This window comes from Polypterus senegalus, chromosome 18 (assembly GCF_016835505.1).
Source record: "Polypterus senegalus isolate Bchr_013 chromosome 18, ASM1683550v1, whole genome shotgun sequence".
Lineage (NCBI taxonomy): Eukaryota > Metazoa > Chordata > Cladistia > Polypteriformes > Polypteridae > Polypterus > Polypterus senegalus.
This window is the reverse complement of record NC_053171.1, coordinates 51,869,422-51,893,748: the sequence shown is the minus strand read 5'-3', so window position 1 is coordinate 51,893,748 and position 24,327 is coordinate 51,869,422. Positions and strand designations below refer to the sequence as shown.

At 37.1% G+C, this 24,327-nt stretch overlaps 1 protein-coding gene across 2 annotated transcripts in view; it reads left to right on the top strand.

Moving 5' to 3' along the window:
• Positions 1 to 24,327, top strand: part of LOC120518374 (RNA-binding protein 25-like) — a 104,156-nt gene that overhangs the window by 56,822 nt on the left and 23,007 nt on the right. The window contains exons 6-9 of one of the 2 annotated variants that reach the window (XM_039741150.1): positions 32 to 192; positions 4,941 to 5,141; positions 6,500 to 6,583; positions 13,081 to 13,355. In XM_039741150.1, the coding sequence (XP_039597084.1) occupies positions 32 to 192; positions 4,941 to 5,141; positions 6,500 to 6,583; positions 13,081 to 13,355 (721 nt within the window). The remainder of the gene's footprint in view (positions 1 to 31; positions 193 to 4,940; positions 5,142 to 6,499; positions 6,584 to 13,080; positions 13,356 to 24,327) is intronic. The other variant, XM_039741151.1, reaches the window with a different exon arrangement.

Below are 24,327 nucleotides of genomic sequence, written 5' to 3'. Positions count from 1 at the left end.
ATTACCTCATTATGTCCTCTTATTTAAACAGCTTTTGGTTTCTGTGAATACAAGGAGCCGGAATCGACATTAAGGGCATTGCGATTACTTCATGAGCTGCAGATCGGTGATAAAAAGCTTTTGGTAAAAGTGGATGCCAAAACCAAAGCTCAGCTAGATGAATGGAAGGCCAAAAGGAGAACTGCTAATGGGGTGAGTGTCACATTTTGTCCAATTAAGTGGTCACCATACAGTGTTCTAGGAGTAGCTATGATTAGTGGAATATTCCAGATATTATTCAATGAAGTACTCCTACATAATTAAGATGTGCATGTCTGCTGTAGAAAAGCTAATGTGAAGCTGAAATTTATCTTTTGGAGTGTGTGATTTACTATAAGTAGAATTAGAGTCCTCCTTCCACTTAAATGTCAGACCACTTTAGGTAAGGCCTGGGAAAGTCATGATGCTTTTACTACTAAACACTAACCTTCATCAATTTGCTAGCTGGAAATTTACTGTTAAAATGTAAGTATGTTTATACAGGACTTTTCTAATGAGCCTCTTAGTCTGTAGATATTCCTTAGGGAACTAAATTGCACTAACCATTTGATAACACCTTTATTAAAGTTAGGATGGTGTTTGTTTTGGTCTCAACATTTACAGAGGTGTCCAGTAAACAGATTGGTCATTAATGAGAGTAGCCGAAAGTTCTCCTTTGTAACTGGAAACAGGAAAGAAGGAGTTCCACAGATATGAGGAACTTGAGTATTTCCAGGTCATATACAGTAGATTCAGTGTGTTTGTTTTTTTCTGCTAGTGATGTGTGTGTGGGTTGGGATGTGTAAATGGTTATTTGATTTATGCAACTTGTTGGTTGTGAAACACCTCACACAAGATGACAGTTATTCATAGCCAGGCGAGCATTTAATGAAAACCTTCAAGAGTTTAACTATTGACATTAATGTCAGTTTATTCCACATCAACATGGATTGTGACCTTTAGACAATACCAGAAAGTGAAATGGAGATTTTTGACCAAAAGAAAAAAATATTTTCCTTTGTGAGCATAACAAAGAGAACAGAATTCAAGGAGAACTGGGTCTTTCAAATTAATTTCTCTTTTCCTAATATTGAGAATGTGATATTTCTGCTGACAGTTAATTACTGAGAATGTGTTGTGCTCTTTGTCCATTGTAGATGAATAAAACAGAGCAATGTAATGCTTTTCTCATAGCAGTATTGCGTGTCTCAAGGTATAAACATCGGTGTGTATTTTAGAAGGTGAAGCTGGTGATACACTCTCCATATTTACCGATAGTTAAATATGTACTGTTGCTTTAAAAGACCCCATTTGCTAGATGATTGTACATTGATTCTGGCTTCACTCGTTTCATGATGCTAAAAGCTTATAAGCAGTCTTATGTTTGGTTAAAAGTTGATTAATTCTGATAGTTAATTTTACCTTAAGACTAAAATCCCTGAAGCCTATGAAAAAATTCCTTATCCCGCGCCACCTTAAATTCCTTCGCACCTTTCCATCAGCATCTTTTGTTTTCCAAATGTGTTGATCAGCACTGGCAGGAAGACCCCTGCTGTTCCATCCCCCATAACATGAAAAAAGTTTCTGTTCTAGTTATTTGTTAAGCATTTCTTGCCTCACATTTCCTACCCTACATTTACACAGATCGTTGTAGACACGGAACACACATGAAATGTGTGTATTCCTCACTCCCAGAGATGCAAAGGAATTTAAAGTGGCCTGGGATTACAACACTTTTTGAAGGCTTCAGGGATTCTAGTGTTAACTGCAAATATTTCAATTGAGATTGTTCAATTTGAGTTTAAATTCAGCATTTGATTTCATAATTTTAGAGCAAATGTATTAATATGAAACATTGAATTTGTGTGTTATGCCGTAAAAATTAAGTACTCATTTAACAAATCATAAGGCATTATATGACAATGCAAGTTGGTAGATTGAAATATTGTGAATGAGATTTACAGGAATTATTTTCAGGTTATCTGTAGAGTGTTTGGGGTAATTAAATACCATGTATAATATAAAAAGTAAATAAGATGAATATACTCAAGGATATTTTTTCTATTACATGTAACAAATAAATGCGTTTTTAATCAATGGGGAGAGATCAACCTTTATGTCAATTCAGTTAAAAACGGGGGTATAATAAATAGCGGTATATCTCAGAAACTAAAATCTAGATATATATAATTCACTAAGGGCACGCAAGACACTGAGGACACGCAAGACAGAGCCCCGCCCGTCAACTCTAACCCTCCTACCGCGCCATGGGATACGCACGACAGAGGCACGCACGCCAACTTTAACCATCCTCCCGAGTCCAGCGTCCCTCTCGAGGCACGCAACAACTCACCAAACACAGCCTTGGTCACTTTCGTCTGTGCAAAAGTGCACATGCACCTCTGAGCCACGTTGACTTTACACTGCACGCAAGACAGAGAGCCACGATCGCAAACTCACAGAGCCCTGCCCACCAACTTTAACTAAGGACTAGCAAGACAGAGAGCCATGCCCGCCAACTCACAGAGCCCCACCCCCCAACTCTGAGACCATGGGATACGCACGCATTTAGTGTATAAATGGATATAAGTAATTGCATGTAAACGATTCGCCAAAATCTGTTGTATGTAAACGATCATTTTTATTACTATTTAATATTGTTTCTTTGTATCAGTATACTGCTGCTGGATTATGTGAATTTCCCCTTGGGATTAATAAAGTATCTATCTAATCTATCTAATCTATCTATCTACTTACTGTTTAAAACGTTATTGTTTTTTCATCAGAAAACCCGGTTTCCATGTCTACCTGTATTAGTTTAAATGGCACTTTTACCACTCGCAATAGGGCGGACACGCTGACTTATCATGTTGGATGGGCCACACAGTGAATGCAGCGTCTATCTATATATGTCTATGTTTTCCGTAGCCTGCTACAGGAAGGTACTCTCTCGACCATTGGCATTGGTTTCACACCTTGCTATTTTCGTTATACTGCGACGGTGGTTTCCTAAGCCTTTGTTATACTGAATTCCTTTCTCACTGTTTTCCGTTCCTATTCTTATACCGCCGTATGCTATGGCAGGCTTCAGCTAGTACAGACTACAGTAATAGACATTCTATTGCTATTCTTTGACCCAATGATTGTGATAATTTCTAATTGAGGTGTTTCTGGCAATTTACTCACACATCTGCTTATTTGCCATTCATACAGTGTTAGTTTGGTTGCACCGTCTTTGCCTATTTTGCTACTTCTGGTTGTTAACATGATCTAAAAACACAGTAGCCAGGATATATTCATTCTCCTAATCTAAATTAACAAAAACATGCATGGAAAAAGTGAAGTCTACCCTCTGTCACCACTTCAATTCCATCATATTAAAATTGGGTGTTCCATATTACGTGTCAGTGTTTTTGAACCTTTTTAGGGAATATGCATTTCTTATTTAAACCGAAGATATTGAGGGTCTGGTGTTCTCCTTGCTATTGACATGTGTGGGTGGCATCATGCCAAGATCAAAAGAGCTCTCAAAGGCCTTCAGAAAGAAATTTGTGGATGCTTAGGAGTCTGGCAAGGAATTTGAAAACATCAGATTACAAGTAGCATTGATTTCATATGAATGCTAATTTGTTCAGGATTGGCCTACCCAGCATATTCATCCCAAGAGCTGACCATTTGAAGCTAAAATTAGTCTCCAAGAATCCCAGAATATCATTGTGGGATTTGCAGGTAACTCTTGCAACAGTTGGTATCAAAGTGTATGCGTTTGCACTGAGAATGGAATTGTACAAATATGACCTTCAAGTGAGTTTTGCAAGGTAAAAGATTTTGGTGTCCAAAAAGAACATTAGAGCAACACGACTGTTTGCTATTTATCATCTAGGCAAAGGCCAGGCCTTCCAGAACACTTTACTCTGGACATATGAAACAAAGATAAAGTTGTTTGGCCATGGCAACAGCAGGCATATTTGACAGCATTTCAGGAGAAGAATCTCATACACATTGGTGATGGAAATATTATGTTTTGGGGTTACTTTGCTGCCACAAGGCAGTCATCAAGCCAACTTTGAATTATGCATCATATCATGGTGTGCTTGAGGAGAATGTGAGACCATCTGTCCATAGGTTCCAGTTGAATAGCAAATGGACATTTTAACTCGATAATGATTAAAAACACACTAGCAAATCCACCAAGAAATGGCTCATTTAGGTTTACTTATTTGGCTGACGCCTCTATCCAGGGTGACTTAAAGAAAGATTTGATAGAATTGGTTACATTAATTTTGCTTTTCCAGTTGGAGCAGAGGCAGGTCAAGTGACTTGCTCCTGGTCTCACAGTGTCAGTAGTGGGGTTTAAACCCACAACCTCAGGTTTTGAAGTCCAAAGCCTTAACCACTACACCACACTGATCTGCTGAAAATTAAAACAAAATAAAAATAAAGGGTATGGGCTGGCCTAAGTAAAGTCCTGGTTTTGAAACCCATTGAAATTTTCAATTTCAACTAAGTAAAATGCAACATTTTCTATGGAGTGTACTTACTTTTTAACATGACTATATATCAAATAGATTGTAAATATGTGTTTTTTTTTGGTTTTTTTTTTTTTTTTGAGCATTTATTACTTCCTCCTTAACTTAATAACCCATTCCACAGACTAGGAAAGTGTCGGTTTGTGCTGCTTGACACTTGTGAAATAATTAGTTTTAATAAAAATTACTTCAGCTTACATATTTAGATTTTGTTACTGTTAAGCTGTTCTGTGATTGATGTTTTGTTAAGTTGTATGAGTGTGGTGTGATCCACTCCCACCCATGAGTATATACAAGCTCCTCCTTGTAAATATCCAGTTAAAAAGAGGTTTATTGTAAAGTTATTAGAATTAATGTAATTTTTAACAATTGATAGCTTGTTTTTACATTTAGAATTCTCAGTCTGACTCAAATGCAGATGAAGAGGAGGAGTTGGATGAAGAGAGTAAACAGCGTGACCAGATTGTGAAGGGTGCAATTGAAGGACTTATTCGTGAATACTCAAATGAGCTTAATGCTCCCTCCCAGGAGGCTGACACCCATCACAGAAAGAAGAAAAAGGAAAAAAAAGAAGATGTAGGTTTTGTAAAATTGGTAAATAAATTATGGCATTTATTAGCCTTTACTTTTAATGTTTATTAAAGCATTCCTTCTGGCTAAATTATTGTTTTACTTAAGTCTTTTGTTCAGCTGCCCGTTGTACCTGTGAGTTCAACCAAATAGTGAAAATATTTAAAAAAAAAAAAAAAATGCTAAAGTTACAAAAAAAAAATTTTATTTGCTCTGCGTTGAGCAATAATCTGAATCCACCTGAAGGAATCTGTAAGCATACCATTATTTTACTTCTGGCCATATGAGTTGAGTAAAGTTTCTCACAGGAGTAAACTTACAGCTGCTATATGGCAGCCAATTGCTGAGCCACCCTACTGTTTTTCAGTTGGGTAGCTCTGCTCACACAAAGCACCAGTGCTCTATACTGTACATTAATCAACCTTATTCTCTGGCAATCACTTCCTTTATAAAGGAAAGCTCTATCTCGCTCACCTGTCCTATCTTGGCTTCTGAGCACTACCATTTGCCATGGTGCGAAGCAGTTTCCATCTTTACAATTCCCGTGGTACAAATGATGTACACAGATTTTATAACCTAATGATACTCAAGGACCAAACAATCACTAACCAAAAGATTAAAATGAAATTAGACTCCCTTAAACAATTGAAACCCAGCCTATCAAAGTGAGTCCTCGCATCAACCCTTAGACACCAGGCTAAGGCACTGGCTAGGTGTTATCTTTACACACGCACATTCTATAATTGTGCGCACTGGAAGTGGCTTAGACACATATAGACTGCCTGTAGATAATTGGTACATTGTAAATCAAATTACAGTTTCAATTGACAAAATCATTATTATTGACAGGGAAACATGAATGAACAGCACTACCCCGCATTTCTTAAAACAAAAGCCATTCACTCAGCAATCCTGACTGAGGTGCTGATAGGAGCTTGGCTTCACATTGTGTGTTTATTTCTGTGAAAACATGGCTACTAAATAGCAATTAAGTGGTCAAAGCATTCCTTTTGTAAAATGTCATGTCGCTTGCCAAAGTCGTGTTCTAAACAATACTATATAACCATTATTCACATAGCATTTACATTGTATTAGTTATTTTAAGTAACGATTTAAAGTATACGGGAGGATGTGCGTAGATTATATTCATATAGTACTCTATTTTATATAAGGGACTTGAGCAGCTGTGGATTTATTTTTATATCCGCTGGGGTCCCTGGAACTAATCCCTGTGGATAAGGAAGGCCGACTATATAATTTTTTTTTTATAGTATTGAATTAAATATATAGAAATGCAATGTTAAGATTACTTGTTATTGGGAATAGATCACTAAAATGTATATGAATAGTTGTCTAGCTTTATCTGTCTCTTCTCTCCAAAGGAAGACATAAATGCAATTGAAATGGAAGAAGACAAGAGAGACTTAATTTCTCGGGAGATCAGTAAATTCAGAGATACTCACAAGGTAGTAATCTTTTTTTTTTTTTTTAAATTATGTAATCTTTAGAAAAACACACTTTTTGACATGTCAATAGTAGTTAAATACTTGTTAAATGTTCCATCTAGTTAAACATTAGTGCAGGGTATAACATAATAGAGACTTTATACTGCCACCATACAAATCAACACATTTGTAGCAACTTTATTCTGTCAGTTTTAATTACTAGCTTACATTTCTATTTCACAACTTTAAATATACTACTCATAACCTTTTAGGCAAACTGTAATAGTTGGGATACTAGGAATTCCTGCCCTGTAGTTTCCAAAATGATACCTTCACTAATTTTAGTTTTTTTTTTTTGTTTTTTTTTATGGAATAAATTCTTAGCAGATGTTTAGTGTTTCTAATGTACTATGTGTTTAGGAACTCTGCTAAAATCCCAGTTGTTAATAAATAACCTGAACACTTAAACACTGAGATTCTCTTAAATGAATAAATTTCAACATATTTTAGAGCAGGCATAAGTAAGGCAGTAGACATCTGTTGCTTGGTGTCTACCCAGGAATTTGGATCAGGGCAGGGATCATTGCCAACACGTAAATGCATGGACATGCTGTAAAATTCCCTTAAAGCTAATCTATTCATTAAACCCCACCATTATGATAGAGATCATATGGTGACTAAAGCAAGATGAATCTCAGAGCTTTGGAAAAAGGTACATGGATAGGATGTAAGTATGAGCTTTTACTTCTATTTTACATATCTTGGACGCCCCCTTTGAGTAGATTTGCAAAGGTGTAACTGGCTTCTGTCTGCTTTGATCAGTAAACAGTAGTGCTTCGTAGGAATTTCTAAATTATCAATTAATAGGGGAAGTATTTTGTTAGGGTCTGTTGTGTGTGATAGACTCCAATTCAACCTATTAGTGATGTTATTTTTAATTAATAAAATGTATTTAGGTTGATTTTCGTCACTCTCCACCTTAGCATGTACATCACAGTTACAAGTTTATTTTTCTCAGAGCTGGTAGCACAGTGAACCTTTGCATGTCTCTCTTTAATGTTATTAAAAGTGAAAAAGAAAAATAACCTGTGCAGTCATTCAGACTAAGCAGACAGCCCAGATAGCAAGGGGGCGTTCATTTACAGCAAGGAGGTCTCTGAAGATAGATCTCAGGTAAGATGTCAGTGTTTTGTGTTTGGCTTTTTGTTTGTTCATGTCACTTTCCCTTTTATTTCTTTTTTTCCTTTCCTGCTTTTCACTTTTTCTTTGCTACTTGTGGCTTTTTAGTGTCCTAAATGAAATTTCTTATTATGATGTATATAAAGAATAATGAATAATTCTTGCTTTGTTGGTGGTAATAAAAAACGAGCCTCACAAGTTATTCTCGTACCTGCGAGGTGGAATATTTTTTAGCCAAGGATCTGTTAATTCTTCCAGACTGTTATTGCTACATGATCCTTAAGTCTTAGTAAGGTGTACAACACTATTTGACATGTTTAGTGATTTTGTTTTTATCTTACAACTCTTGTCATCTTTAGTTTTTTATGTTGAAGGTCTAGACTAATACTAATGGCTTGTTTACTGTCCACTAGGTTTTATTTCTTTATTGCTTCAGATTAGGGAAGTTGATCTAGTTGTTTTGGTGTATTTTCTCAAGTTGTAATATGGAGCTTTCATAAAAATGTCAAACAACAAATGTCTTTAACATTTTCACATGTCCTTAACATTTTGTATTGATTCAGATATATTTAATTTTCTTTGTAAATAAATAGGGTAAATAAAAATAGGTTTGAGCTAGAGTGTGTGCAGGTTGCCACCGTGCTTGTATGTCACCTACATTAACTCCATTAGCCACATAATCTGCGGCTTCAGGGGCTTTGTAAACCCTTGGGCTCACCCTGTTCACCTTACAATGGGTTGTGTGGCCTTGCAACTCCATTTTTTTGTATTATACTGGGTCCTTGAATCAGCTGAGCAAGTATTATAAGTGACTGCAGAAAAGTGCTTTATAGTGACGCTTGATTTTATTTGAAGGTTTTCTTGCATCCTTTTATTACATTTCCTGACAATTGGCCAAATGTTTATCCAAGGTTGGTAGTTTTAATGCAATTGTTAATTTTGAATGAATTGGTATGTGTGTTTGTAGCTAGGTTTTTGTATATTCCTTTAATTTCAATTTCAAATGTAGGTTTAGTCATTATAGCTTATGAAAATGTATTTTATTCTGGAGTTATGCAGTAGTCAGAATTTCCCAAGTTGTGTTTGATGTGCAAATGCAGATTCCCGAGTACGTAATTAGGAAATAGAGACCATGTAGTGGTTTTCTGAAACTTTACTATTGCTTCTATACGTTAATAATTCAAGTCATCAATGTTGCCTAAGAAACATGTTAGAATTACAGCATTTGAAATCTTAAAAACAGGAGGTTGCCATTTGGTCCTTCACTTTTGGTTATTTAAGAAAGAGGAAGTTCACTAAACATCTGATGAAAATATTTTTTTAAGTCATGAAGGTTATTGATTTTCATGCAAGATGTAGTAGTCTAGTAGAGATCCCCTCATCCCTTTACATGAAGAAGTGCACATTGCGAATGTTGTGCACTTTATACTTGTCCTTGAGTACTTTGTTTTCAATTTAGTTGTACTCATTAGCAAAATATCTGTGTTTCCAGAGTCTGTCACAAATCCTATAGGTTTGTTGCTCTCGCTTACTGTACTTGAATAACTCTTTATTTATTTTTTATGTGTAATGGGAATAAACAAAAAACCTTTTGTTTTGAAAAGTATGCATAATTGATATAAAATATTCTTAGATTGTATGCTTTTTCTGTTATTTTTTTGATAGATATGTTAATGGAAGTATCATAATTGTCCATTATTGATTAGTTTTGAGGCTTAATGCAGTAGTTAAGTTTTTTTGGGTTTATGCAGTATTTCTGTGGTGAGACCACTATAGTAGATGAAGTTTCACTTTTGTATCTGTATAGTATTCAAAAAATCTGTACCACCCTAAACAAAATATTCAGTAACACTTTTAGAATATTACATAATACTACCTTTTCTTAAAAATGTAAAAGTTGACTGAAAAATGTTTAATAGGAATTACTTATAATTGCAAATATGTTGATTTAATACAGACTTTAGTTCACATTATTCATAAACTGCTTAAATAGAAGTGTTAATTACAACACATTTAAACCTGCATTTTGATACATTTGTGAATTTTCATTTTTCTTCATTAATGTATTGAGTAAAACTAGTCCTTTAATTTGAGTGACCAAATTTGAATGTCACTGACAATAAGGGCATATTTAGCTTATTACTGTCTGGGAAACTGTCATTTAAATGCCACGTGACTGATGAAATGAGCTGATAGATTTTCTTTTTTTGAAGGTGTGAGTAGGTTAGTTAATATATTTATCTGAAGAGTAACAGCTCTCTTTTTGCTTAATTTGTCAAGTTAAAACATGTCTGCATTCTTCTGTTTTGAAGAACCCCTTTTCCTCTGCACATTTTATGACACATTAGACTGTACTTCTTCAGTTTGTACTTTCCACTGACTTGATTTTGAAGGCTTAAAAGTTTGCTGGTGGTAATTTATTCCTAAAATATGCATTTCAAGTTGGCATTTAGACAGACACACACATACACACACTGCACTCCACTGGCCCCCATGCCCTCATTACAAATACATACTGTGCATCTGTGCGATGTTTTGTAAATTGCAAGTCTTCCCTACACACTCTATACATGTACACTTGAGTAAACATCAGTCGAGATTGTCAGATTCAAAGAGGTAAGTGTACGTTAAAACACGGGGCATCCTTGAAAAATTACCTTCCTTGGAGAAGTGTAGTAGTAGTTCTTAGTTCAGAAAACGTAAGCCTTTGTTGTGTTGGTTTTTTTTTTTTTTTTTTAAGATCTACAGCTGTTTTGTTTATGTAATTGTCTGCTGTCCTGATTTCCTGTCCTGTAATCTTTTTACATCTGCTGTCCGTAGCTTGTCTTTAAAATCCATATACCCAATTGCATTAATCAGATGCTTCAGTTATGTTCTTTTTTCATAGTATAGGAATAACCCAACAATATTGAAATATGGCCCTTAAGACGAGAATGTTTTTGCTATGTGAAGCTTAGGCCCTTGTGCGAATGAATATCACAGATGCAAAGTCTGAATAGACGTGCTTAACATACCGCACCGTTTAATGTTTTCAGGGCACATTCTTACTAATAATTTTGTCTTAAATGCAATTGAATATGTTGCATTTCCCTTTAATAATGCTTTATTGTAAATCCTTAAAGCATTTTGGTTAAATTATCAATTCTGTCATTGGCTTCCTTTTAGTCGTTCCAGTGCATTAGCAGCAAATTTTTCTGTTTCATTTTTTAAACGTCTGAGTTACTTGAGCAAAAGTTGGGTATATAGGTTTTCTGTTTTTTGTCATTGTGTACTGGCCAGAACTCGAACTGATGGAAAGTTGAAGAGTCACCACAACTTGGGTAAGCTTGCTTTTATGATTTAATTTTATTTTCAAGTAATGTTTTTTTTCTTTTTTTTTTTTGCTTAAAATGATTGTTTACTGTGAGTGGTTGATATGTGCACTTGTGCAAATATATTTTTTGGAAGATCATTGCACACTGTTCAGAGATTCTTGGACAGAAGGGATTATGTCTGTTGACTGTGAACCACTTTTACCTGCTTCTCCTCCCAGTCCTAGCTGTTAGACACTGTTTTCGCAGTGCTGCTGATGAAAACCATAGCACATCGCCTGTAAGTCTCCACCAAGTATACTTCCTTCAGAGGATGGATATGTAAATATAATTTAAATACCAAAAACTGCTTTATTCATTAACTTTTTAAAGGAATTCATTGATGAAGCTGTATACTATACTGTATATATATGTGTGTGTATATATATATATATATATATATATGTGTGTATATATATATATATATATATGTATATGTTAATATACCTTTTTAAAGGTGTTTTGTAGTATTTATGATTCATATCTCAGTGTAGAGTGAATATATGTCTCCTTGATATTCAGTAGTTTACAGCCTCACAGTATGCCTGCTAATGTTATTTTTAAATGTGTTTATACAGTGACAATTGTTCAAGCTCCTCTCATCTTGCTCCATTCGCAAACCCACTTAATCCAAATCAGAGTCACCCACAGGGACAGAGACTCTATCCTATCCTGGAAACACTGGATGAAAGGCAGGAAACTGCCCTGGACAGGATGCCAGTGCATTGCAGGGCTTAAAACGTAAAAGTTGTTTAAGCAACATCCTTAAATATTTTTATGAATCTTTTTGCCATTTAAATTGCAGTAAATATGTGGGTTTTTTCCCCTGTGTCCAGACCTGAAACATAATTTTGTGGAATTTAAGTACATTTTGGGTGTCACTGTTTTATGAATTCATGAACGGTTTCCAATATATGAAACGTTTAGCAACTTGCACAGCTCTGCAAATGCACACAAAAATGGAAAGCCTTACATGCACCCAGGCATTTATGATGTTAAAATAATCACTGAACTTGGTGTGATGCTAAACTCTTCCAGTAGACTTTGAGATGTTATGCCTGTGGAACTTTGTGCTAATAGAAAGTGCTCTTTTGTTAGCTAGATTTTTAATAGAAATACTAGAATTCTGTTAAATAAAAGAGAAGTAGGTGCATGACAGGGAAAAAGTAAAGCAATTTACTAAAAAACCTAAGAAAAAAGAAATAAAAGCAACTGTAGTTTAATCATATTGTATAATTATAGTTTATTTGAAAAATTTTATGGAGACAACTCCCTTATTTTTCTTATGTCTTTGTAATCCCATTATGTTTGAGTTAATAATAAAAATATCACAATATCTGTTAGGATTCTTGTTTGTTTATGTTGGAGTAATCTATTTTTTTCCACATCTCCTAAACTCTGATTGCATTTTCTGTGAGAAAACTACTGCGTACTGAACAGTTAAAGTTGAAGCTTTGCTATTCATATTTAACATTATTTATTTATTTCCCCTCAGCATTCATTAATTTCCACCTGCTGCCTTCTGGAACTGTATGTTAACTGCAGAAGCAGTATAAATGACTTTTGAAGCATTGTTTTTTTTTAATAGTGCCTAATTCTATTGCCGTAGAAATAAGGTTTTAACTAATCTTAAGAAAAGCAAAAGAATAACTGCCTTTTCCTTAAAAGTTTCTTTCATTCTTGTTAATATTTCCAACTGCATTTATCCACAGTTGTCAATTTGCCTTATTACTCACAACAGAAACGAGGCAGATTCTAAATTAAACATTATTTTTAAGTATATTGATAAGTTGTAAAATTTAAGACCTTATTTCTAAATTTTAGATCGGTGTCATAAATATGAAGAGAGGCTGTAAGCTACTTGAAATACAGATTTATGCATTTAGCAGAACAATACATTTTGTCATTTACTTATGATTTATTTGAATGTCTTGTTTACCATATTGATAATACTAACAGGGTATTTTTTCCTTTTTTACCGGCTTGTAGAAACTGGAGGAAGAAAAAGGCAAAAAAGAAAAAGAGCGTCAAGAAATTGAGCGGGAAAGGCGGGAGAGGGAGAAAGAACGAGAGAGAGAGAGAGAACGACGTGACCGTGAAAGGGAAAAGGAACGGGAACGGGAAAGAGAGAAGGAGAGAGAGAAAGAGCGGGAGAGAGAAAGGGAGAGGGATCGAGAGAGAACCAAGGACAAGGAGAGGGAGCGAGAAAGGGAGCGCGATAAAGAACGAAGCAGAGACCGAAGTAAAGACCGTAGTCGATCACGGTGAGTTTTCTTTACAGGTGTGCTGTTAAGTATTCAGGTTATTCAGAGTTTGCTAATCCCTCCCCCTACCACAGTTTTTTCTGAGAACTAAATTAATTCAATAATTGAACATTTATATTTTTCTTTAAATACTGCTTTATTCAAGGCAGTGTAATAGTTTTGTTTCATATAAATTTAATTATACTTGCATATAAAACTCAAATTTATCATAAGAGGTTGCTGTTCATAGTGTTCCTTGCTCTAATTAAATATTTAGATTAATTAAATATTTATCTCTGTATTATATAAATAAATCCTGGGACGAGGTGAGACTTTTTATCTTGGGACAAGACAAGACTTTTTTAGAGAGATAATTTCAAGTCGGCGAGATGAGACTTTGTGTCAAGAGATTTAACCATGCCCATGGCCAGAAACAAAAGGTCAAAGAGTACAAGACAAAGTAGAATGTCGTAAAGAGGATCAAAAATGTTGGTGTGATGCACAAGCAGAGCAGGTTAGAGATAATGAAAGTACTGAAAATCGAAAGTCTCAAAAAATTGATAGTAAAGATCGCATTAGCGCTAACAAACTGAAATTATTACTCAGTTAAATAACGAAACCGCGAAAAGAGATTGAATATATGGACATAGGTGATATGACAGAGGTATGTAGATATTGTTCAGCTTTAAAGTTTAAATGGGAGCGAAAATGGAAGCGAAGGAATAAGTTAGAAACCAAGAAAGTATTAGAGCTAAGAGGCGAAATTACTAAAATAGATGAAGAACATGCTAGGTGTCCAAGCGAGACTCTACATAGGAAAAGGCAGTCTCTGCATTCAGAACTCAACCTCCTGACAACTACTCCTGAAACTAAACAACTAATTTATAAATCAAGACATCACTACTATGAGCATGGAGAGAAAGCTAATAAACTTTTAGCTCAACAAACCCATCAGCAAGAAGTGCGCAATGCAATCCCAGTAATCACCAACACGAACGGAGATGAAATCATTGACCATAAAAACATTTTGTACACATTTAGAGACTACTATAAATCCTTATATTCTACTGAATTTAAAGAAGACAACACACAATCTAATGCATTTCTGGATACATTACAGACACCACAAATAGATACTTTTAGTGCGCAGGAACTCGATAAGCCTTTCAGAAATACTAGATGCTATAAAGTCACTTCAAGGCGGGAAAGCAGCAAGCCCTGATGGCTACCCTGTAGAATTTTATAAGAAATTCTCCACTCAGCTAGCTCCCCTTTTATTAGCAACATTTACAGAAGCTGAGACAATCAAATTTTACCTCAAACTTTTCGCCAAGCATTAATCACCGTCTTTCCTAAACAAAATAAGGACTTATTACAATGTGCATCATACAGACCAATTTCACTTTTGAATAATGTTAAAATACTCTCAAAAATCATAGCTAGAAGGATGGAGAAAGTGCTGCCTTCAATAATATCACAAGATCAAACTGGATTTATCAAGGGTCGACACTTTAAATTTTCGACGCCTGTTTAATGTAATATTCTCACCAGTAAAGTCAAACACCCCAGAAATAATAATATCATTGGATGCAGAAAAAGCATTTGACATGATTGAATGGAAATACCTTTTCACTACATTAGAGAAATTTGGGTTTGGCCCGAACATTTGTGCATGGATCAAACTACTGTATACCAATCCAGAAGCTTCAGTCTGTATTAACAACATTTGCTCAGACTACTTTAAACTAGAACGTGGTACCAGACAAGGATGCCCCTTGTCACCACTGCTATTTGCAATCGCCATTGAACCACTGGTGGTTCACTTTCGAAATGCTTATCAGATAAAGGGGATTATCAGAGAGGGACTGGAACAGAAAATTTCTCTATATGCAGACAATATGGTACTGTATATATCAGACCCACAAAATTCTGTGCCTGCAGTCTTAACAGCACTCACAGAATTTCAAAAGATCTCTGGTCTCAGAATTAATTTGAATAAAAGTGTACTCTTTCCAGTGAATTCTCAAACATATTCTATTAGAATAGACACCCTACCTTTTATCATTGCAGATCAGTTTAAATACCTAGGGTTTAACATCACAAGTAAACACAAAGCTCTTTATCAACAAAATTTTGCCATCTGTATGGAAAAAATTAAGCAAGACTTGCATAGATGGTCAACCCTTCATCTCACTCTAGCTGGAAGAATTAACGTTGTTAAGATGAGTATTCTTCCTAAGCTTCTTTTTTTATTTCAAAACATTCCAGTATACATTAATAAATCATTTTTTAAGCAATTAGATTCAACAGTAACCTCATTTATTTGGAACTCAAAACATCCACGTATCCAAAGAGCAACCCTACAAGGACCTAAAGCAGAAGGTGGCATGGCTCTACCTAACTTTCAGTTTTATTACTAGGCAGCAAACATACAAGCTATAAAAGCCTGGACACACATAGATGAACATACATAGGCTTGGTCCACAATAGAAGTAAAATCCTGCAGTACTTCTTTATATTCCCTGCTCTGTGTCCCAACAAATGTTAAGTTATCGCCATTTTACTAATAATCCATTAATGTTGCACTCACTCAGAATATGGCACCAATGTAGAAAGCATTTTAGGATGGATAATCTTTTATCTGTGGCACCTCTGCAAGAGAACCACCTCTTTCAACCCTCGCAAACATATGCAGTTTTTAATATCTGGAAAAGATTTGGGAGATCTTTATATAGACAACATCTTTGCATCCTATGAACAATTACAATCCAAATTTAACTTTCCAGCTACACATTTCTTTCACTATCTTCAAATTAGGAACTTTGTTAAACAGAACCTGCCTAATTTTCCTCATCGTGCACCCTCCTCCAGGCTGGAAAAAATATTGCTCAATTTCGAGAATTTAGACACCATCTCTGCAATATATAAGATTATTTTACAGTCCCCCCCTTTCAAAGATCCAAGAGGACAATGGGAAAAAGATCTCTTAATCAATATATCAGAAAAACAGTGGAAGGTAGCAATGCAGAGAATTCACTCGAGCTCCATATGCACAAAGCATACAATTATTCAATTCAAAATTATATATCGAGCACATCTGTCTCGCTTAAAACTGTCCAAAATGTACCCAGGTCAAGATCCAACCTGCGAATGCTGCAATCAAGTCCCAGCTTCACTGGGTCACATGTTTTGGGCCTGCAGCAAATTAACATCATTTTGGACCAAAATTTTTAAGAGCCTTGGTGTCACAATTCCTTCTAGCCCGTTAACACTAGAATTACCAGAGCCTACGAAAAAACTCGTAATTCCGTCCCACCTTAAACTGCTTCTTAAATCCCTTCACACCTCTCCGCCAGCGCCCTTTGTCTTCTAAATGTGCTGATAAAGAGCAGTCGGCTATTCCATCCCCCCACCAATTTAGAACGTGCATGAACTTCTCTCAGCTCATGCCTTGATTGAGTATCTGGGAGTGAAGTGGAGTTTTAGAGTGAAATAATAGATCGTTGTTTGGAACACACGCATTTCATGTCTGTTCCGTTTCTACAGTAATCTGTGTCAACACATTGTTAAAACAGAAACTTTTTTATTTTCTAGTAGTAGATGACAAAATGTAGGCATAAACTATATAATGTATGAAGCCTGAAGTCCAAATAGCAAAGAAACATTTTCACAAGAAAAACACAATTGCACTTTTATTCAAACATATAACTGCAGAAACAAAAAGCCGCCTTAACATGCGACATTGACACCAGTTTACTGTAACTGACTCCGTGGTTCGATAGATTCAGCCCCCGCTTGCGAATCAAGGGGTGACGGGTTCGATCCTGCGCCCCTCCATTTTGAGAAGTAAACTGCTCTTAGTCTTACTGTTTTAGAATAAAAGCATACATTTGATTTCAGTCTGTAACAGCCGTGCAATTTATGATCTTTGTAAAGTTAGCTTTTTTTTTAATTCACTTTTCACTCTCTCAGTCGCGTTCAGAATCAATCCATACAACCCCATCTGACACGGCTGTTTTCACTAAAGACGCGCTTATAGCTCTGCAGTGTACCACGATGCATACTAACGGTACCCCATTCCCCGGTTCTGACACACAAACGCTGGCTGAAGCTGCCTTCTTCGTGTCTCACCGTCACTTGCTTTTCTTTTTATTCAGTTTTATTGAGTGTTCCTGCCAGTCCCCGCATGTTGCTGTATGCTTTTTCTTTTGTACTCCAGGACAGGCAGAGGAAAGAATGGTAAAGACCAGTAACTTCGGCGCTATATGCAATCATCAGACACTCCCCATCTGCCCGTGTCGTTCAAACACAGGAACATATATTGGTGTAAAAGTATAACAAAAGTGCACTTTTATTCAAGTCCACTTTTTCCATCGCCTTTTCCTGTAAGAAGCAATGTACACACTTCTCTCTATGCTGTGGTTTCTATTACACACCTGAAAGAAAGAGACAATACATGTGAAAATATCCAGCATACAGCAACATGCGGGACTGGCAGGAACACTCAATAAAACGGAATAAAAAGAAAATCAAGTGACGGTGAGATACGAAGAAGGCAGCTTCGCCAGCGTCTGTGTGTCAGAACCCGGGGGGAAGGGTGCGTTAGTATGCATCGTGGTACAACGCAGAGCTATAGCATAGCGCGTCTGTATTCTGTTTCTTTTGTACTCCAGGGCACGCAGAGGAGAGAATAGTAAAGACCAGTAACTTCGGCGCTATATGCAATCATCAGACACTCCCCATCTGCCCGTGTCGTTCAAACACAGGAACATATATTGGTGTAAAAGTATAACAAAAGTGCACTTTTATTCAAGTGCACTTTTTCCATTGCCTTCTACTGTAAGAAGCAATGTACACACTTCTCTCTATGCTGTGGTTTCTATTACACACCTGAAAGAAAGAGACAATATATGTGAAAATATAATCGCACTAATGCAATATTATTTGAAAACGAACAGCGTCAGATCGGGTGTGAATTTATGCAGGAACTGGAAATTCTCTGATGCGGGACCTTCCCCCAGGGAAGAAAGTACAGTGTCAGGTGCTCATTCAGTGTAATAGAAACCATAGCACAGAGAGGTGTGTACACGGCAACAAGTACACGTGTCGTAAATGTAGGAAGGACGGTCCTTGGGTGTGTGGGAACTGTTACTATTTGAATGTGATGATTTTATATAGCACGGAATGAAAATCTGCACTTCTTAGCATTGCACCATGCAAGATGTCGTATCAATCGCCTACTGTAACTTGCTTTCTTTTTTATTCGGTTATACAGGTAGTTTTGAATAAAAGTGCACATGTTTTGTTTGCGAAATGAAGTGTCTCCGTGCACTTTTCGTGGCATTACACGTGTATTTTTGAGCATGCCCGTTTGAGCAGTATAAAAGTATTGAAAAGTATAACAAAACAACGGGCAGATGGGGAGTGTCTGATGATTGCATATAGCGCCGAATTTACAGCTCTTTACTATTCTCTCCTCTGCGTGCCCTGGAGTACAAAAGAAACAGAATACAGACGCGCTATAGCTCTGTGCTGTACCACGATGCATACTAACGCCCCCCACCCGGTTCTGACACACAGACGCTGGCGAAGCTGCCTTCTTCGTATCTCACCGTCACTTGATTTTCTTTTTATTCAGTTTTATTGAGTGTTCCTGCCAGTCCCCGCATGTTGCTGTATGCTGGATATTTTCACATGTATTGTCTCTTTCTTTCAGGTGTGTAATAGAAACCACGGCATAGAGAGAAGTGTGTACACTGCTTCTTACAGGAAAAGGCGATGGAAAAAGTGCACTTGAATAAAAGTGCACTTTTGTTATACTTTTACACCAACATATGTCACTGTGTTTGAGTGACACGGGCAGATGGGGAGTGTCTGATGATTGCATATAGCGCCGAAGTTACTGGTCTTTACCATTCTTTCCTCTGCCTGTCCTGGAGTACAAAAGAAAAAGCATACAGCAACATGCGGGGACTGGCAGGGAACACTCAATAAAACTGAATAAAAAGAAAAGCAAGTGACGGTGAGACACGAAGAAGGCAGCTTCGCCAGCGTTTGTGTGTCAGAAGCGTGGGGGTTGTAGCGTTAGTATGCATCGTGGTACACTTCAGAGCTATGGCGCGTCTTTAGTGAAAACAGCCGTGTCAGATGGGGTTGTATGGATTGATTATGAACGCGACTGAGAGATTGAAAAGTGAATTAAAAAAAAAAAAGCTAACCTTTACAAAGATCATAAATTGCACCGGCTGTTACAGACTGAAATCAAATGTATGCTTTTATTCTAAAACAGTAAGACTAAGAGCAGTTTACTTCTCAAAATGGAGGGGCCAGGATCGAACCCGTCACCCCTTGATTCGCAAGCGGGGGCTGAATCTATCGAACCACGGAGTCAGTTACAGTAGACTGGTGTCAATGTCGCATGTTAAGGCGGCTTTTTGTTTCTGCAGTTATATGTTTGAATAAAAGTGCAATTGTGTTTTTCTTGTGAAAATGTTTCTTTGCTATTTGGACTTCAGGCTTCATACATTATATAGTTTATGCCTACATTTTGTCATCTACTACTAGAATATAAAAAAAGTTTCTGTTTTAACAATGTGTTGACACAGATTACTGTAGAAACGGAACAGACATGAAATGCGTGTGTTCCAAACAACGATCTATTATTTCCACTCTAAAACTCCACTTCACTCCCAGATACTCAATCAAGGCATGAGCTGAGAGAAGTTCGTGCACGTTCTAAATTGGTGGGGGATGGAATAGCCGGCTGCTCCTAGCTTCTCTTTATCAGCACATTTAGAGAACAAAGGACGCTGGCAGAGAGGTGTGAAGGGATTTAAGAAGCAGTTTAAGGTGGGACGGAATTACGAGTTTTTTCGTAGGCTCTGGTAATTCTAGTGTTAACAGCTGTGTTTGGTGATCTTCCAGAAGGGCTTAAAGTGGAGAAGGACAAACAACTGTGATTGCATTCACTACACTATTAGCACACAGACTTATTTTGCTAAACTAGAAGAATCGTAACTCTCCTCTTTTAAGTCAGTGGGAAACCGATGTTTTATACTATTTGAAATTGGAAAAAATCAAATTGTCAGTTAGAGGATCGGTACAGAATTTTTTCAAAACCTGGCAGGATCTAATCAATAATATCTATAATAATAAAAGGCAAAGCCCTCACTGACTGACTGACTCATCACTAATTCTCCAACTTCCCATGTAGGTAGAAAGCTGAAATTTGGCAGGCTTATTCCTTACAGCTTATTTACAAAAGTTAAGCAGGTTTCATTTTGAAATTCTACACGTAACGGTTGATAACGGTCGACAACGTCCGCCATGTTGAACTTTATTTATGGCCCCATCTTCACGAAACTTGGTAGGTGGCTTCCCCGCGCTAACCAAAACCGATGTACGTACTTATTTCGGTGGTATGACGCCACTGTCGGCCGCCATATTGAATTTCCCAAACGTCACTAATTCTCCAACTTCCCGTGTAGGTAGAAGGCTGAAATTTGGCAGGCCCATTCCTTACAGCTTACTTACAAAAGTTAAGCATGTTTCATTTCGAAATTCTACGCGTAACGGTCATAACGATCAACAACGTCCGCCATATTGAACTTTCTTATTTATGGCCCCATCTTCTCGAAATTTGGTAGGCGGCTTCCCTGTACTAACCGAAACCAATGTACGTACTTATTTCGATGGTATGATGCCATTGTTGGCCGCCATATTGAACTTTTCAACAGTCTTTGTTACTTATGGCCCTATCTTCATGAAATTTGGTAGGCGGCTTCCCAGCGTTAACCGAAACCAATGTACATACTTATTTCAGTGGTATATAGTCACTGTCAGCCGCCATATTGAACTTTCCAACGTCACTAATTCTCCAACTTCCCGTGTAGGAAGAAGGCTGAAATTTGGTACTTATTTTGGTGGTATGATGCCACTGTCGGCCGCCATATTGAACTTTCCAACGTCACTAATTCTCCAACTTCCTGTGTAGATAGAAAGCTGAAATTTGGCAGGCCCATTCCTTACAGCTTACTTACAACAATTAAGCAGGTTTCATTTCGAAATTCTACACGTAATGGTCATAACGGTCAACAACGTCCGCCATGTTGAACTTTCTTATTTATGGCCCCATCTTCTCGAAATTTGGTAGGCGGCTTCCCTGTACTAACCGAAACCAATGTACGTACTTATTTCGATGGTATGATGCCACTGTTGGCCGCCATATTGAACTTTTCAACAGTCTTTGTTACTTATGGGCCCATCTTCAAGAAATTTGGTACACGGGTTCCCAATGCTAACTGAATCCTACTTACATACATATATACGTCCATAGCCTGCAGCTCGGTCACTGTGTGAGGCGGCGTTGGGTCCCCCATCCCAACGCCTCCCACGTTGTTGGCTGCCTGCCTATATAAGGCTGTCCGTCGCTCCAGTCTCTACATTCCCTTCCTTGCTTCGCCACGGGATTCACGTCTCCCTACTAATAACTACAGCCTTTTTGTTTAATCCACGGCTTCTCCGCTGTTTTATTGTTTATTACAATTACAGTTATTGTATAGGTATTTTACACTTACTTTACTTTACATTGCTCAGGTACCCATTTCCTTTATCATTCCAACCCCCATTACCATGTCTATCGAGATGATCACTATCAATCAAAGAACTATCACTTACAGAGTGGTTTCCATGCCCGGGGATACCACCTACCTTTTCCATTCTCTTTGTTACATATTGCACGGCCATATCAGGCTCACTCTTGATATCCGGCGGAACATTGTGTCTTATGTATTGAATGACTGGGACAGGTTCAAGGTGTGGACTGATGACGGTACAGGAGATAATTATACTACACAGGAGCACTATAAGAGTGAAATGCTTAAGCCCTTCACCTATGGTTCTGCATGTGAGTTGATGGCTGCCGCTGAATTGTTCGGTTGTCGCTTTCAAGTGTACCGAAATGGCCAAATATTTTACACCTTTTGACAACCGCCAATGCCTCTTAAACGTCTTAGATTCACAGGTGACGATTTCAGTAGTGGACACTTTGATGTTTATGAATGTTTAAACTCTCAAAAGCTGGGTGTGATTTTATCGCTGAAACCGGTTGTGTGCTTACAACGCTTGACAGATGCCGAATGTCACTTCAACACAAGTCCTGCAAATACTGTCATAATTGAAACAAACCAAGAAACTCAAACCGATTATGACAGCAGCAATCCAAGCTGTGAGATTTGAGACAAGATTACTGTTCACATGGCCAACTGTAAGTTGCATGCTCAAGAGTAAGCTCAGCGCACAACTTGGTCATGTTACAACCGGAGGGCCAAACTGACAACATGGTATACAAAGAAATCCTTTACAAGTAATTATTGGCATATTTTCCCTCAGTTTAAAAAGGTTAAATTTTCTTCTTAATAAAAATTTTAATGCATTACTTCACCGCTGCGAAGCACGGGTATTTTGCTAGTTTTAGAATAAGCTCTTAAAGCACCAAGGAAGTAATTCTTTCCGCATATCTTTTCTTTTCCATCTCTATTGCCCTTTTAAACTAATCAAATTAGCTTTTAAGTTTTACTCCGTTGGCCATGCTGTCTGTCTTAGGGGTGGGGGTTTAGTTTTCATCCTTTTTTTTTTTTTGTAAAAATTGATTTATTGGTATGGAATGATTACAATAAAATTAATAAAATTTAAAAAAAAAAAAAAAAAAAGTTGGGAGACTTGTAGATCGTCGAATTTGTGTTGCCATCAGGGCAATGTAGTGTTTCTTCCCAATGAAGAGGTGTATCCGTGAGAAATACAAGGTTTGTTATTTGGTGAAAGTGAAGTCCACAAACACAGGCAAAATATCCAAGTCCATAATTAACGGTTCGCATTCACATCAGTCAATGCTCAAAACGTAGATTTTCACAATTCAGGACTATATGCTATGAGAATCTATGATCCCGCAACAATTAAAGCTACTACAAGTTTAATTTCAAAGAAGCCATACTTCAGTCGGGTTTATATTTATGGTAATGGAGAAGAGCTGCAACATAGATTCAAAAGAGTTAAACAATCGGACAAGTTAGAAATTCTACAGCCAATAATGGATACAGATCCATATGTCCCAAAAGTATCGCACTTTACACAAAATGTACCTGAAAAACACAAGATTTTTTGGATTTCTATATGAATCCGAAAAATCACACTTGCATATATAATAAACCAACCCAAAACGCAGCACGATTCGTTGCAAGCGGCAGATCCGGGGAATAACTAGCGAGTAGGGCCCGCATGGGGGTTGGCGAGCAAAGCGAGCAGGGGGCAGAGCCCTCTAGTAAATCCTAAAATTAAAGCATTAGGATCTAATGTTCTTTAATATCCCAAACCTACTTTACCTAAGAGTTTAAATGAAACCTCATATACATAAACATTTTTCCATAGATATGTAAACCTGATCACTTTTATCAATTTACTAAACCTACTTGTTGCTGTTCTAAACTTGGAGTCATAGTCTCTTTAGGTGCATTAGGTGTGGGGTGGGTGAGTGAAACAAGCCTTAGAATGGAGTCCCAACATAGGGCACAATATTAAAGCATCTTATAAAAGTTTCATTTTAAACATGGCCCATGCAAGCAGTAACCAAGCCAAATTTATGTATTGGTTTCCTGAAGCTGTGACATGGGAACACTGATAAGGTCACAACTTTGCAGCCAGATGCCATTAGCAGTGGAGGATGAGTTTTGTTACACTACAGGATGACATTCACCTGAAGTATGGGGCTCATGGACAGTTTTGGAACTTACTCACAGAGGAAAAGTACCCAAACATGAAGAAATGTGCTACCTCCTTGACTGCATTATTCAGCTGTACTTATTTATGCGAGTCAGCCTTTTCCCTCATGATTATTAAAAGTAGCTTGCAAGCCGAAAAAGTGTGGGCACCTCTGTTCTAGGGTGTTGAGTGTTGCCTAATTGTAGTTGGAAGGGGGGTGGTTAATTTAAGTCCTTTT